The sequence below is a fragment of the Mastigoproctus giganteus genome, chromosome 3 (assembly GCF_048544385.1).
Source record: "Mastigoproctus giganteus isolate SK-2022 chromosome 3, ASM4854438v1, whole genome shotgun sequence".
NCBI classification, from domain to species: domain Eukaryota; kingdom Metazoa; phylum Arthropoda; class Arachnida; order Uropygi; family Thelyphonidae; genus Mastigoproctus; species Mastigoproctus giganteus.
This window is the reverse complement of record NC_143577.1, coordinates 7704344-7721829: the sequence shown is the minus strand read 5'-3', so window position 1 is coordinate 7721829 and position 17486 is coordinate 7704344. Positions and strand designations below refer to the sequence as shown.

Below are 17486 nucleotides of genomic sequence, written 5' to 3'. Positions count from 1 at the left end.
ATAATCCTGCCAAAATTTGTGCCATCTGCAAACTTGGACATTAAGCCTGATATACCTTCATCAATATCATTGATAAATATACAAAACAACAATGGGCCCAATACCGAAACCTGGGGAAATCCACTAATAACATTACTCCACGAAGAGCAGTGTCCACCACTGATTACCACTCTCTGTCTTCTCCTGCTCAACCACCCTTTTATCCATTGTAGCAACTTGCCCTTAATGCCATACTGGTCCAATTTGTACAGCAGTCTTCTATGTGCAACAGTATCAAAAGCTTTCCTGAAATCCAAGATTATGAATTGTTAATCTTCTAGGGAAAACTGTAGATGGAAAAATTTATAACTTTCCCTACAGACTTCAATCGAGAGAGCATTATCTGATAGCTTACTGGATTCTTGATTCTTTGGCGAATCCGTAATTTCCATTTGCTCTGGACCGCGCTTTCTTAGTGATTCTACATGATCCAGCAATACAACAAGTACCAGATTCAGTTGCTACACTCTATGTCCGCGCGAGTAGCACAGTGGTTATAATCACCTGCTTCTCCCACCGGGCAGAAAATTCAAGGGTTCGAATCTCATAAATGACGCAAGTAATTTTCATGGGCTTTTTTCCCTCCGTGGCTGAGTTAGGTTAGTCTGTCTCAGAAACCTTGCTATCCACTCAGACATGGACAGCAAGGAATCTAAGGTTTTTCGTCCAGCAAGGAATCTAAGGTTTTTCGTCCAGCAAAACAGGCAATTCGACCAGAGAACACACGCAATTTACGGATTATTACACACCGGCAGATGAATTAGCTTTCGGAGGAGCCCCAAATATGACGCTTTAATTATTTATTATTATTATTTACTTTTTGGCTACACTCTGTAAATCTCGGACATAGGATAAAATCATCATTTTGGTTAAGTTTATCTACACGAAATTATAGGAGACTTTTGAGTACATGGCAGAGGCTACACAAACAAATTACATAAACAAATAAAATTTAATCTTTTATTCCTTAAATAAATTATTTTAAAACTGTTAACTGAATATAGTTCCAAATAAAAAATATAATAATCATAAAAAAATTGCAAACTAATCATAAAATGAATAACCTAGCAAAAAAATTTCATCTTGCTCTAAAAAACGAATGGCACTTATAAATCCAATTTTTACTGTTGAGCCACATGGATTTGTACTGAGAGTTCTAATGACACAAATTTGGCTTCCTTCTGGCAATATGTTGCTAAGACAATGGATGCTGAAGATCGGGTTGATGGGTTGATCGGGTTGATGGGTACTCGAACGAAGCCTGAGATACGAATGAACCGTATTGCCACTCTTTATTTTTTAGGGTAGTTCACGTGTGATGCAGGTGGTTTTCTTACTTATTGTCCTTGTGGATAATACAGCTTAATTTGTTCACTGGCTATGGACACAGAAACCAGCTGACTAGTGTGACTTCTCAGTATGTATTAAGAGCATCGTTGGAAGTTTCATATTTAATATGAAAATATTTGAAATGGCATACTATTGATGAATCTCTTGTTCTCCCTTCTGCAATAAAAATGATTTCAATTTATGCATGTAGAAAAGTACGGCAAATTTAAATACCATTCCTCTATCCAGAGACAGCTATCGCGAAAAACATAAAATCCAATTTATTAAATCGATTGAGAGAAAGTCCAATTTTTGCAATACAGTTAGATTAATTCACAAATATTTAAAACCTTGATCAACTTATTGTATATGTGAGATTCTGCTACGAGAGAGATATTTTGGAGAATTTTCTATTTTGCAAACCTTTGGAAGGAAGAACGACGGGCGAGAAGAATTTTAATGCTATAAATATTTTCTTTCAAACAAATATTGCTTAAAGTGGAACAACTGCTTTGAGATTTGTACTGATGGTGCAGCTGCATTAACAGGATAAAATACAGGATTTAAAAGGCAAAGTAAAGGAAATTGCTCCAAATATAGTTTTGGATTTGCATTATTCAGTATATAGGGAAGCATTAGTAGCAAAGGAAATGCAAACTGATTTGCATGAAGTTTTGAAAGATGCGGTAAGTCTGATCAACTTTATTTAAAAAGTAAAAGCTTAAATAGCAGACTTTTCACAATGATTTGTAATGAAATTTCAAAGGATGAAATGCTTCTTTTATGTACGAAAGTGAGGTGGTTGTCCAGTGGTAAAGTGTTGCGATGTCTTTTTGACCTCACTTCCAAAAATGGCTTGGAAAATTTAGTTCCCTTGCTGATATATTAGAAAAACTTATCAGCAAGGGAAGATTTAAATTTAACTCTTCAAGAACAGGGAACAAATATATTAATACTCGATGATAAAATAGAAACTTTTAAAGGGAAGCTTAATCTTTGGGAAACTGAATTTGAGCGTAATAATACTGAAATGTTCCCATGCTTTTCTGATTTTGTTATAATAGTGGCATTTTACGATTTAGGGATTTCATTGCCACCCTCCTAGCAATGCTAATTAAGAATTTTTCCAAATGATTTAATGCATCTCCAGAAGAAAAGTTGTATTCGTGATCCCTTTGCTTTTGATATTTTTTATGTCCCGAATTACCACTCAACAAAAGGAAGATCTTTTCGATCTGACGTCTGATGAAGCATTACGTGCTCTTTTCAAGACTACTTTGGAAAATTTTTGGCTTTCTCTTCAAGATGAGTAACCAGAATTATTGAAAATGGCAATACAAACATTGCTACCTTTCGGGTCTACATATTTATGTGAGGTTTGTTCCTCAAAATTAACAGCTATAAAAACAAAAAAGCGTTCCGGCTTGGTCCGGAAGATGACATGAGATTAGTAATTTCGAACATGGCGCCAAATATAGACCAAATATTACCGGTTATCCAGGCTCGTCCTTCTCATCAATGGTTTTGTTTTGTAATTGTTCATTTTTTATTGTTTTGTGATCTTAATTGAAGAATAAGAATTTCATTTGTTGTTTTTTTCTGTATTCAATTAAAATACTAAACGATTATTTTAATGTTTAAATCGAAATGGAAACATTTTTTTTATTCCTTTCTCAGTACTCGAATAAAATTTTGTACTACATAATTTATAAAATGCCATTTTTCTTCTCTAAAAATCTAGTCATCCTACCTCGGGGTTTACATTGAGGGGTCGCGTCAATTTTATATGTAATAAAGGGGGTCGCGCCACTGATCTAGAGCAACTAGTTCTCAATCTTTAGCGATTCAAGGATTACCCTTTTTGCTTTAAAATATTTTCGGGGTCTTCCCGGTAAACTTTATTGTGGTCTCTACAGACTTAACAAGCTTGTTTCTTTGCCGTAATATTTTTTTCAGTTTTTAAATATTATGATATTTCGGAAGACATTGACACAACATCTACGAACTCATCAGAAGTTACCAAATCACAGTTTCAGAAACACCGGTCTAATCTCACTCTTTATGTGTCATATGCAGAGAGCCTTAAATGTTCTTTTAGACTGTGGAAGAGAGTTAATGATATTCAGCTTTGAGATACACACAGTATTAATCAGATGTACTAATCCTAGTCCTTCGTGGGTAGCACAGTTAGCAGAATGCCATCATCCCCATACCGGGTGAAAAAAACCTGAGTTCAAGTCATGGGTTAATCGATCTCAGGAAAGAAGAGCATGGTTTTTTCTCCCGGAAACTCGGATTTTTTGTTCAGAAAATCAAACAAAACACACGCAATTTACAGACAATATTCAAGAAGAAATATGACCTCATCGCTGATTCCAGTCGCTCCAAACCCCCTATTGCTACTACTATCAATCCTGGACCTCCCTTAAAGGAATTGTGTAATCATTTTGCAGTGTTTCTAAACTATATTGTGATTACAATTCTCCATGAAATTAAATTGCATAGAAAATATAAAACTCGGTAATGTATAAAAACTTATATCTGCTGTCTATTGCGTGAGCCTTAAAGTCTCTGCTATCCTTCCTAAATATTTACCTGTCTACGTTCCATGTTCTTGTTTATTATGAACATAATACTTTGCTTACAATCCCAGACAATCTCGTGAATTACATCGTGTTTGGTATTAATTAAAAACAAGTAAACACACTAGAAATAAATATTACAAAATGTTGAAATCTCTATAGAAATCCCGAATTAAAAAGTATGATTATTTAGCGTAAACAATTAAGCAACAGTTTCTTTAATACGCGCAACATCTTTTTTGTTATTAATCGAAACACATTTTTCTGCGTATACAGTGTCATTTCTTTCTATTCGTTTTATTCAGAATTTACAGTTATTTTGGACTCTTAGCTGGACACTAGATGGCGCCCTCGACGTTTTGTGTTTATATCTGTAATCAGAGAGATGACTCGCGAGTGATGCTTAATTGCAAACACGATGGAATAAAAATAGAGTGATTTTACGCAATCACCATAAATACACATTTTAATATGAAGTTCCAGTAGAAGCGCAAATATTTACCATCATATCCTCGGGCTGTAAATTTTGTTTAGATTTTGACAAATATTGGCAATAAAAAAAGAAATTTATTCAACCGAAAAGGTGATTTGGAAGTCAGCTGTTGTGTACGATCGAAAGAGCAGAGGAACGCTGGGTAGAAGTGGTGTGGCGTCCAGGTAGCGCTCTTGTTAAGGAGCGAGTAGTCGTCGAATTGGTTTAGTGAGGGTTGTCAAAGGCATGTGAGCGGCAGCAGGTGTTTTCCACCCTTACAAGAATACAGGGATCACTAATCTCTATGGGAAAGCGAAATAGCAAGCTGAAAAGTGAAGTGGTGGCCAAATTGGCGAAGGAGACGTATTGTAAGTGCCAATTTTCATTCTTTACAATATTAATAATAAGAACTGTGTGTGCCACACGCGCGCGCGTGCTTGTATGAATGTGGTGATGTTGCCTTCTCTCTCTCTCTCTCTCTCTGCTCTGCACTTTTAAAAAAGTAGATTCGTTTTGCATCTTAAAAGTTGTAAATAACGAGCATCCAGTTTGAATTCTTCCACAAAGTTATACGACCCCTTAATGAGGATTCGTGCCCTAAGTAGAATAAATATCGGGTTTCACACTCGGTTAAAATGATCAAGGTTGGTATGATTACATCATGGCAGCCATTACACGAGTTTGTATAATTGGCTCCCATTTGATCTCCATTGCTGTAATAAGACCATTTGTCCATGTGGTCTCTCTCTTGCTTCATCAGTGACTGGGAGTTTGAAGAGAGCTTGCCAAGAGAGCCTCTTGTACGTCTATGTACACATCTGATGCTCATTAGGTAGAGAAGTGGAAAGGGATGCGAGTCTTCAGATCTACTGGCCACAGTTCTCACCTAATTGACATTATTAGTCAAACTCGCGCTAATAAGGTAAATGCAGTCACACATAATATGATTATTATTTATATTGATTTTGTTACTGTGAATCCCAATGGATTTTTTTGCGATGGAATATAGTTCGGCGTATACCATTGCAGTTCAACACTTCGTTTATTTTGACAATAAAACAATATTACTTAAGTGCTTATTATCTGATCACGTTGTCTCCATGGAAAGATCCGAATATTTTGGCTATTTCTACTGGTGCTGAGTTACTCTCCTTCAATGAGGTCTTTCTTGGTTTGCCTTCGTGGGTAGCAGAGTTGGTAAAATCACCGTCCTCCCCACATCGGGTGGAAAAGATCTGTGTTCGAGTCCCATCGATGACGAGAGGAATTTTATGGGCCCTTTTCACAACGTGGCTCAGTTAGTCGGTCTCAGGCGATGGTAGCATGGTTTTTTATTTCCGGAAACTCGGGTTTTTCGTCTAGCAAACAGAAAATCGACCACAGAACACATGACATTTAAAGACAGTATATATAGAGATGTACACTAGCGTGCAAAATTTAAGGACCATTCAGGTTTCCCCTTTAGCTTCTTATAGGAGTAGCCTGGATATGGGAAAATCATACCAAAGGAACCTCTTGAGGTACAGAAATGACGAAGGAAACAACACCGACACAACATAGCATTGGCTGCCATGATACAGATGCATCACTGCCAAAGATGGAACAAAGGGAAGAGGTGGTGCTCAGTAAGAGATATGACAACCCCTAATGTCGATGCAGGCTTTGCACCGCCTGCTCATACTTAGAACAATTTTTTTGATAAGTTCTTGCGGTAACGTCGTCCATTGCCCTGTCAGCGCCATCTTCAGCTGGTGAACATTTTCTGGTGGGTGTGGACGTACCGTTAGGCGTCTCCCCAGCGCGTCCCATATGTGTTCGATGGGATTTAGATCGGCCGGAACGGGCAGGCCAATCCATATGAACAATGTCTTCACTTTCCAAAAGCATATCACAGCTGCAGTGCGATGGAATGCGGCGTTATCATCCATAAAAACGAAATCAGGGCCAATGGCACCTCGGAATAGATGAACATGGGAAAGAATTACCGCGTACAGTGCACCGGTTACAGTACCGCTTTCCAGTATCTGGAGTTGTGTAAGTCCATCCAAGATAACGCCTCCCCAGACGAGAACACCTCGACCGCCATATCGATCCCTTTCAGTGATGTTTGAGGGGTGATACCGTGTGCCAATCTCTCACCAGATTAGCTGATGTTCAGAATCACTGCTGAGACTGAATCTACTCTCATCAGTAAAGAGTACCTTAAGTAAAGATTTTGTGGTTGTAACCTTTAGAAATGGTGTTTGTCGTGAAGTTTTGCACACCAGTGTATGTAGTCTTAGTCTATAATGCTCCTAAAACACAATAACAACAACCTTTTGGGTTTCTTTGTCTTCAAGCTAGAGTGATTGAGGAAGCTAAGGCCCCATGAATGGGCGGAATAATCCAGATATGCTGAAAAAAGCGGCATAGGGATAATAATGTTAATTAGATCAAAAGAGATGATCCTCTTGGTCTGCAGAAATGTTAATGTTTTCCCCAGTTAATAAAGTAAGTCCAAAAGAAATGATGGAACTAAAAGTTCTGGCTAACTTGTCTTATGTAGTGTACAAAGATCCCCGAATCTATGGTTAGAGATACGATACAGTATCATCCCAATAAAATCGGAATCTTAAATGCATAGTGCGAGTTCGTGAAAAGGAAGTCTTGCATGATTAGTGTAGTTGATTATTATGATGAGGTCATAAAACAGCTGGAAACAAGAAACAATTTATATAATATAAACCTAGATTGGTATATCCAGGATGAACTGGACTACAATCTATGTTGAATTAGAGACTGGATGAAAAACAGGAGACAGAGGGTCACGAATGTGCATCCCTCTGAGTGGACTTAGGTTAAGTTATGCATGTGTGCGTTAAGCTGCAAAGCAATTAAGGCTATGAGGCATTAGTATATTGTGTCTGTACTCTCTTGTACTGTTTATTCGGTGTGCTGTTTGCTGGACGATTAAAAAACCAGAGTTCCTGGGAGATAAACCGTACAACCGTCACTTGAGACTGACTAACTCAGCCAGGTTGTGGGAAAAAACAATGATTACAACCTATGTTTCTTCAGAACGAACTGTACCAGTTGCAGATATATGTTGATGTTTAATGCTTCTGAATGAAGGAGTAAAGCCACCGTTGATGTTACTCCTTAAAATCTTTAAGCAGTTTATTATGGAGTGGAACAAGCGGCCAGAAAGGCATAAGATATCCTATTAATGAATTCTCGGGCTTTTGCAATTAGGGGGAAACGTTGTCATTATGCTCTTTTATACTCCACCACGACCACATACGAGGTGTGGCAATAAAGTTCAGGGACTGGCGCGATAAAAAGAAGGCAAAATGAAGTAGCCCAAAATCGGTTGTATTTTTATTCAAAATAATCATCACCTAATTGAATGTACTTTTTATACCATTCTAAAAGTTTCTGAAAAGAGTCAGTGAAGACTTCCAAAGAGATGATGTTCGGTCCGTAAGCTATGTTTTCTCTATGTCCTCAACATCCTGAAATCTTTCCCCTTTGAGAGAACTTTTCACCTTGGGAAAGAGGAAGAGATCCTCAGGCGCTAGATCGAAAGTGCACGACGGAGAGTTGAGTTGCACAGTGCCATATTTCGACTGAAATGTTTTCACAACAAGTGCGGAATGGGCGGTAGTATTGTCGTGCAACAAGAACCAGCTGCCTTTCTCCCCTTCAGATACAAATTCCTTGTGAATCACACCCTGTTTGTTGAAAAACATGATCAGCATCGTCTAGATCCTGGACTTCTGTAAGGGCTTTGGTGATGATTTTGAAGTTCACAACACGCTCTGACAGTTCGCCTCTGGGATCGTACTGAAACAGCCAACCCCACTTCAGTGATAATACAGTCGAGGAAATTAGGACTGTCCTAATAAATCTGGATGATGTCTTTGCATGATGACACTCTGCGTTGCTTCTGCTCGTCCGTCAGGCTGTGCGCCACAAATTTTGCACAGATCTTCCTTCCTTTCTTTCCCTAAATCTTCATTCATTCAGTTTGACGAATCGTCTTCTTATTCATATCCAATTCTCAGGGTTTAATGAGAAAGTTCAAAGGAAGGCGGTCAGATTGGTAAAGGGACAATAATTATTGTTCATGTGAGGAACGGCTTAGAAAGTGTGTATCGCAGAGCTCGTCAGCTAGACATCTCGTGTGGAGGAGATTGACTGTGGTATGTAAGGCCTTAAAAGGGATTAATAAAATGAAGGAGGAAGGTATATTTTGACTGGTAGGAGAGGAAAGAGCCAGGGAGCATAAAAATAAGATCTGAGGGGAGTAATTTTTGTAGATAAATTGGCTGGCTCAGTGAACGAGGTGGAGCGTGGTTAAGTTCAAAGAGGAAGTAGATGGTTACTTTTTGGGCAAACAGAAAAAGTCAATAAGATAGAAATAAATTGGGTTAGGACATACTCAGTTTACAGACAGGTCTGATCATGGTGTTTTATTTTATTTTATTTTTGAATTTCCTACAAGCAATAAGACGGACTATTCGTATTCTGCGACAACCAAATACAAAGCGTGGTGAAAACATCTCTTTCAACTTTCTGTTTGTTTAACCGATGTTTGTTTAGCTCAATCGGCAATTTACAAAGGGAATGACGATCGAAATTCCCTGAGGGGTGGCTGTATTTTTCTGTCGTATTTCTTCCCACTTACGCACGCATCGCCTCTTTTTAAGTAAAGTGACTAGTCTTAAACAAACTTCTCAAATGAGCAAGAAAAGAATAAGAACTTCTGTTTGGAGTTTTGCATTCAGTTCCTGGAAAAGTAAAATATGGGGGGTTTATCTGAATGCTGTACACCCTAACGGGGAACATGGAATTAATCATATTCGATCAGGCTGTTTAAACAGAAGGATCCATTTTGTTTTTCGTTTCTTCGGTGAAAATGATCCCTTGAGTTATACTCTTTGTGTTTGTTACAAGGATGGTGGTAATGCGAAACTTCAAGGGTAGAGCTGAAGACAGATCATGAGATAGTTGTTGAGTAACGAACTACTTCTGTCGAGCAACCTGAAAATCCCATATGCATTTCTGAAAAAGAATTAAAGATATGAAGGGTTGCTGATGATCAAATGACTGAATCCGTACGTAGTAAATTGATTTGGATGATGCATTTCAGAATAGATGGGTGAAACGTTGTACTTTCCAGTAAGTTGCTTTATGAGAGACTTCACATATCCATTCAGGCTACTTTTCATTTCAAAATTTCATCCAGGTACTTTTCATTTCAAAAATTCATCCAGGTACTTTTCTCCTTCCTTCATCTGTTCCTGAGTTTTGTCATATAATTGTGTCTTCTATCTCAAAATCTTTTTGAGAGCTTCTGGTACTCGTCCTTTATCTCTTCTATTTTTTTAGATTAGTTAAGGTATCAATACCTGCATTTTCTTTTTTATCTTCTGATTTTCTGTCTTGTCGGAGAGCATCGATCAAATAAACATCAAAACACTTCTTCCTCATTCATTTCACAAATATACGTTGTCTCATTTCCAGTCTCATGATGTCCACTTCCACCAAAAGAAACTGAATTATCGGTTGACTGAGTACCACTCATCTCAATTGCCCTAATTATCATCCGCTGTAAAGATTGTATTTGTGCATATGTCTACTCTGATATTTCTTGTCGGAAACTCCCTAATCTGGAATTCAGTTGGTTATTTTTGTTATTTATATAAAGCGCATTGACATCTGAGGCTATATTGCGCTGTGTGTTATTGTGTTGGCTGAAAAATCTTGGATAATTCATGGAGAAGAATCCTCATCCCTTCCCACCGATCACCTGAGTTCGACTAATTACAGCCTCATTGGAGAAGCCTTCAGAAATTGTTCCGGTCATCGACTGTTCGAATTCGGACATCTCCAAACGATTGAGAATTCACGAAACCACTATACATTTTGGTTTCGTTTGGTTTTTGGTTTACTGGCGCAACCCGTCAGAGGCCTAATCTAAAATTCCTCGGTCTTGATAACCTATGCATGGTTGCTGCAGGGCAAAAGGCAGAAGGGTTGGACATTCTTCAGATTGGTGTAACGTCAGAAGTGGATTCCCCCAAGGATCGGTTCTTGGATTGTTGTCATTTGTAATTTTCATAAACGACATCGACGAAGGGATAAATGGCGTGATGTCAAAATTTTCAGATGATGTATAGATTGGAAGAGTTGTTATTGATCATTGCCACGCAACACTCTTTAAAGATTATTTGTACAGTCTTCAAGAATGGTCAGAAAAGTGGCAGCTATGTTTTAATGCTGCTAAATGCAAGGTCTTACATTTGGAGAATAGCAACCTAAAAATAAATTGTACACTTGGTGGGGTTCAATTAAAAAGAGCAGAGTAAGAAAGGGATCTAGGAGTTACGATACGGGCAGATATGAAATTTTCTGAGTAGTGTGCACAGGAAGCCAGGAAAACCGCATGGTGTTCTATGGATGATTTATCTGACATTATCCTGTGTAGATAGAGAGATCATAGTCCCACTGTACAATCTTATTGTAAGATCGCATTTGGACCAGTGATCTCATCTAAAAAAAAACATTGAGCTTCTTGAAAGAGAACAAAGACAGGGAACTCCCATGGTGAGAACGGCAAAGTGGCAACCTTACAAGGAAATACTTCGATTATGTCGGCTACAGAGCATGGCAACCAAGTACCTCAGAGGTGATCTGATTTATAGGCTCTGAGAGGGATTAGTAAAATGAATGATGGAATTTTCACTGTTATAGAGAATTACAGAACTCGGGGGCATAAATTTAAATTACAAGGGAAGAGTAGACTAGATTGTAAGAAGTTTTCTTTTAGCCAGCGAGTTGTTGATTACTGGAACAAGTTGCCTTCGTAAATAGTTGAGGCTCACAATTTTAAGAAATTTAAGAGTCAACTGGACAGTTACCTTCACGGGCAGGGAAGCTCATAATTTGTATTTTCTTATCTACTTCTTTTTTGTGGTTGCAGCAAAATGCACTTACTATATGGCTATACTAATCCTGTGGCGTTATTTATTTTATTTTAAAAACAGTACTCTGACAGACCATTTGTAGGAGCCCTCCATCATGAACCATGCGGTTTTTCCGGTTAGTCAGCTTTAGAAAAATGTCTAGGAGGGAGGTTGCGATCCAGAATATTTAGGATCACATGAGTAGAAATTCTATTAAATTCCTCTTTAATGTCGAGGAACACAACATTAAAGAGGAATTGATTTGGCTGCGGCTGTTCAAGTTTTTTTGAATTCCATCAAAGGTCCCAAGCGGTTGGTAATCATCGATCTCTCCTTCAAGGTTGAATGAAGGTAACTAGGCCTGTGGCCGAAACAGTGGTCGTTGAGGAGTCTCAAGATTGAGTTTTCAAAATCTTTTACTATTTGTTATTCAATGGATATTGGTTTGTATTCCTTATATGATTTTAGTCGGCCGTGTTTGAGAACAAGTCTCGTGATAGACTGTTTCCGTATGGCGTGAATGTAGGCCGACTGCAGCATTCTCTTTAAGGTTTTGAGGAGCTGATCAATGAAAAAGAGACTGCAAATTTTAAGAATAGACAATGGGAATCCTTTTGTCTCTTCTTGCGGATTAGATCTTGTTTTGACAAAGTAATGGATGACATTTGTATCTGCTGTTAGTCGAGGAGAGAGCGACATTTATGGCAGTTGGATCCACTTCAAGGTATTGAAAGGTATGACTGACTTAGTGAAGAAGTGCTTCGCGATGGATAAGCTATCCACTGATGAGTTTGGGAGTATTCTTTGGGATGCTACAATAGGATGTTTCTAGAGCAATAGTGTGATCTCAGATTACCCGAATTTGGGTCTCCGTAAGTGGTTCGAGTCTCAAGAGGTGGTTCGGGCCTCAATAGGCCTTTGGCCTTAGGCAATAACCCTTAGGCCTTTGGGTTTTTGGTTATCTTCCAAAGCTTCAGGATGAGTAGGGGACTCAGATGTGTTAAAGTCGCTTTTCCTTGAATAGGCAACTGAAATAGCTTTCTATTTCTTGCAATTTACAGGTAATACCCATGTATTACCTGTAAATTGCTTCTATTCCTGGTCGGTTTGCCTGTTTTGCCGGACGAAAAATTCGAATTAGTAGTAGTAGTAGTAGTGGCATGTGATGCAAGAAAACAAGTGTATGAGCTTATGCAGCATCAGCCAAAAAAAAAATCACACCATTCCCTCCAAATGCCTGTCCAGTTCCTCCTTAAATTTATTCAAACTATCAACTTCCACAACGACAGATGGAAGTTTGTTTCAGCAATTAACCACCCGCTGGCTAAAGGCAAATTTCCGCACATCTATTCTACATCAGTCCTGTCTTAATTTGAATTTATGCCCCCTTAGGTTCGTAATCTGAACAAGTGGAAGGATCCCATCAGAATTCAGCGTGCTGAACCCATTCAAGGCCTTATACACCTCAATCAGATCACCGCGCAGGTGCCTAGTCCCCAGCCACTGCAATTTGCAGAACTTAAGCCCCTCTTGGTAAGAGGATCCCTTCATTCCCCTCACCAATCTTTTGCCCTTCTCTGTACACGCTCAAGTAAATCTACATTCTTCCTAAAATGAGGCCTCCAGACCTGTACGCAGTACTCAAGGTGTGGCCTATTGCCTTATACAAAGGGATAATCACCTCCTTATCCCTGCTAGCAAAATTCCTATATATCATTGACAAAACCCCATGACCTGCCCTGGCAGCCTGTCTGCATTGCTCAGAAAACTTCATATCTGCCTGCACAATTACTCCCAGGTCTTTTTCATTTTCTACCACCTTAAGTGTAGTACCACACAGTTGGTACGTTTCTCTGGGGTTACTTCTACCCATATGCAGTACTTTGCATTTGTCAAGGTTAAACTTCAGTTGCCACTTCTTAGCCCATCTGCCCAAATTATCCAGATCCTGTTGCAGTAGCACACTGCCAACCTTTGTATCATCTGCAAACTTCGACACTAAGCCTGATATACCTTCATCAATATCATTGATAAATATACAAAACAACAGTGGACCTAACACCGAACCCTGTGGGACTCCACTAATAACATTAGTCCACGAAGATCAGCACCCGTTGATTACCACCCTCTGTCTTCTCCCACTCAACCATCCCTCTATCCATTGCAGCAACTTACCCTTAATACCATTCTGCTCCAATTTGTACAACAGTCTTCCATGCGCAACAGTGTCAAAAGCCTTCCCGAAATCCAAATATATGATATCAAAACCATTTTTCGCATCCAGTTCCCTTGCAACCACATCATAATATTCTATCAAATTTGTCAGACAAGACTTTCCCTTAACAAACCCATGCTGTGTCTGAATTATTGCTGCAGTCCTGTCTAGATGATCCTGCAATGCATCTTCAATGCAATTTCCGGAGAAAGAAACCTTGCTGTTCCCTTCTGAGACGACCAACTCATCCATGGAATGAAGTAAAACCCATAAAAGTTCCTCATGTTACTAAAGGGCTCAAACCCAGGCCTTTTCTACTCGGTGAGGGGAAGGACGGTGATTATCACTGCCGTGCTTCTCGAGAAGAAAGGACGGATGGTTTCAAATTAACCACTATTTTTTAATAGTGGTTAATTGAAATTTTTAATGAAGCTGATTGGGTTTTCGGAATTGAGAACATTAGTTATGAGAGTTGGGTCACTCAACTTACCAACCTCGAGTTTATTAAATATTTCGAGTAGTACCATTTTAATTTCGTTGTTTTCTCTTGAAGTAGAGCCTGGTTGTGATCTGTAAGTTCAGCTAACTATGCTTTGGTGATTTGGGAATTCAGCTGGACTTGTTCATGAAAATTTGAAAATTCAGTCACTAGATTGCAAGTTTCAAATTGTAGGCAGTAAGATCCATTCTTACTCAACGTCCACATTGAAGGGAGGGATGGAATCCTAGAGAACGAGTCGTGCTTGTTTATAGAGGACATCATTTCCTTCAGCTGTTGCAGTTCAAGACTGTTCGCGGAAGGTAGCTAGCCGAATCCCTGCTGTGCCAGAATCTCGTCATGTTAATAAAGTACATTCCGTGTTTTGTTTTTAAATTATACAATGTTAATTGTTATATTAATTGTCCTCTAGGCATCTGCGCGAGTAGCAGAGTGACATCGTTACCATCCTTCCCACATCAAGTGAAAAAGGCTCGGATTCGAATCCCATCAATGACGCGAGTAACTTTTATGAGCTTTTTCCACTATGTGGCTGATTATTCAGTCTTAGGCGTAGATAGCAAGGTTTTCCTCACCGGAAAGTCAGGTTTTTCATCCCGCAGCACAGACACATCGACCGTAGAACACACGCGATTTACAAACGCTGTCCGACTGATGTATTAATATTCGGGTGGTCAAATATGACGTCCTCTGGGCGCCTGGTGCCTCAGATCACAACTTGGCGATGCCTGAGTGAGTATACTCAGAAATCTTCTTCGTAGAGGGGGAAATAGATTTTCAATGGAACTTCTCTCTCTCTCATGGCTGTTTTCAGTATCCTATCGATTAGCTTTACATTGCCAGGTGGCTTACTACTCTAAATCCTCTAAATCTTCAGAGTCTAAAATCTTGTCAGTTAAACTGAAGGGATGAAGTCCTTTATTCTTACTCAACATCCTTTATCTCATCCTTTATCTAACCATGGTTTTCAAATAAATATTCCGAGGCTATGAGGATAAGAATATAGTATGCTCAACTCGTTTGTATCCAAATCTTCAGCTTTATTTTTTGCTTACACTGAAGTTCACAACAATTGTAAACAAGTCATTAATAAAAAAACCAAACTCGATCTTTAAAAGGTTAAGAATAAGAAACTTGCTTCTTCTCCAAAGAACAGTCGAGCTGATGGTCTTGTTGTATTTTCGTCTAAAGATAAAGCCAACTTATTAGCATCCTAATTTTCTTCTAATTCTGGCATCGATGACTTCAGTAAATCTCCTGCCATACCAAACTCATTCCATTTAAAAACTCCTTTCTTCTTCCGACAGAGAGATATTAAATGATGCCTGAACGATCTTGATGTCAAGAAGCCTGAACTTCTGATGGAATTTCTCCACTTGTTCTTAAAATCTGCGCTCCAGAGTCAACTCCTGTTTTATGTAATCGTAATAGGCAGCTATAGGCATTTCTATTGGCTACGTGCATGCCATTCTCCATGACGATCTTCGAACGAGCAAGGCCAAGAAAGCCAGCTGGGTTCCAACAGCTTTCTCGGGAACAAAAAGACATGCCTCAAGTTGTTCGAAACAATTCTAAAACTTCAACTAATGTTTGTTTCTTCTTCTTAAATATGACGCTGGATGAGACATGATTCCGCTGTTCCATCCTGAAATCAAGCGTCAGCCTGCCCAATGGCAGCACGCTGAGTCACCGCCGCCCACAAAGGTGGTGGTTGCTGTTTTCTGGGAAATCAGCAACCACCATTGTCGGTGGAGTAATCCTTACGCGTTGTGTTCCCAAGGGAACTACAGTAACAGGAAAAGCATATGAAGAGATTCTGAAGAAAATGTTTCTGCTAGCGTATCGAAAGAAACTTTCACATGGACTAAATCACAATTGTTCCATCACGATGATGCCTCTTCCCATCGTGCTACTAAGGTGCAATTAAAAAAAAAAAAAAAAAAAAACACTGAGGTTATCCTAAATCCTTCATACTCGCTTGACCGTTCACCTAGTGATTACTGGTTGTTTCCAGCGATGAAGGATGATCTTCGTGCAGAAGTTTCCTAGCTGACAAGCAGCTGTTTCGGACATTCACCAATGGTCTAAACACGCCTTAAAAGAAACCTCTTCAACAGCCTTCACAGCTTAGAAGAAAATATAGGAAATTTGGTGTTCCTTCCATGAGGTTGTATTGAAAATTGGTTTAGATTTCATTTCTGTCTTTTATGATTCTTGAGAAATAAATTTGGACAAGAAATACTTCAACACACCTCGTAAATCTACTCTTGCCAAAATAATAGGGAAGTTCATCAACTGCTGGCTCCCACACCATCTTGAATCCTTCCGTCTAATCGGTGATGGCCAATATCGATTCCAACAGTTCCGATCCATTAGTGCTTGCCTTGGCTTATATTAGTCATGTTTGGACAAGTTCTAATCCAACAGACAAAGTTCGTAAAAACTTAAGCAACGCGGTCAATACTTTTATAGCTTTTGATTGTGCTATGCATCAAGATCTTCTAGGCAACCTTCATCTTATGATATACCTTCCAATTTTTGCAATTAGGAAGCCAGTTTTCTTTCCGATGATTACTCTCTTCTAACTTTTCGATTAATACAAGAATTTCGAATGCTCCTCTCTTTTCATCCACTCTTTTCCTCATATATTCCACTAACTGGAAATCCTATCCTTAGTTTTGCAGATAATGGCGCACTACATTCTACTTTCCAGTTCGAAAACTTGGCTGTGCACAATTTTATCTTCTCAAATATCCACCAATAATTCCTTAAATGCCGATCTCCAGATTATTCTCCAATGGGGAGAAGAAAACTCAGTTAACTGCAGTTCTTCAAAAACCCATTACTGTGTTATTTCGATTTTTCTAAAGCAGTCCTGTGTTATTTCAATTCTTCTGAAACCCAGTCCTGTCTTATTTCTCCTAAGAAAGGGTGTGCTGCTGCCTTAATCATCGTCGATAACGCTCAGCTTTTCAGATAAGATCACGTATCTCCAGAGCTATAACTAGGGCGGGGTAGTGGGGGCACTTCCTCCAAGTGTTTCAAAACTACAGGAGAAAAAACGAAGGATTTAAAAAGTATTTATTGTAATTTATTTACTCTTTGTACTTTTAACTTTAAAATAATAAAAATACTAAGCGCGAAAAGTATTTTGAATTATTTCATCATTTATTTATTCAATTTTATATTTCGCTATTTAAAATGCTTATTTATGGGGGAACTGGGGGTAGGCGAAAAATTCATATCATACACTTCCACCTCCAGAAGGGTTATCCAGTTGTTCCTTAAACCTCAGCAGACTGTCAACTTCAACCACCAATCATTTTGAAGATCTTCAAACTGATTTTCATGGTGTGGCTTGATCCTAGGCCACACCACGAAAAATAGTCCTACGAGTCCATGA

The 17486-nt window shown here is 38.8% G+C and overlaps 1 protein-coding gene across 1 annotated transcript in view; it reads left to right on the top strand.

Moving 5' to 3' along the window:
• The first annotated feature begins 4587 nt into the window (after nucleotides 1-4587).
• The window catches only part of LOC150087637 (frequenin-1-like), a 106493-nt gene continuing 93594 nt past the window's right edge, over nucleotides 4588-17486 (top strand). Inside the window, exon 1 of the mRNA XM_090369895.1 lies at nucleotides 4588-4790. Coding sequence (XP_090226021.1) covers nucleotides 4727-4790 — 64 coding nt within the window. The 5' untranslated portion in view covers nucleotides 4588-4726. The remainder of the gene's footprint in view (nucleotides 4791-17486) is intronic.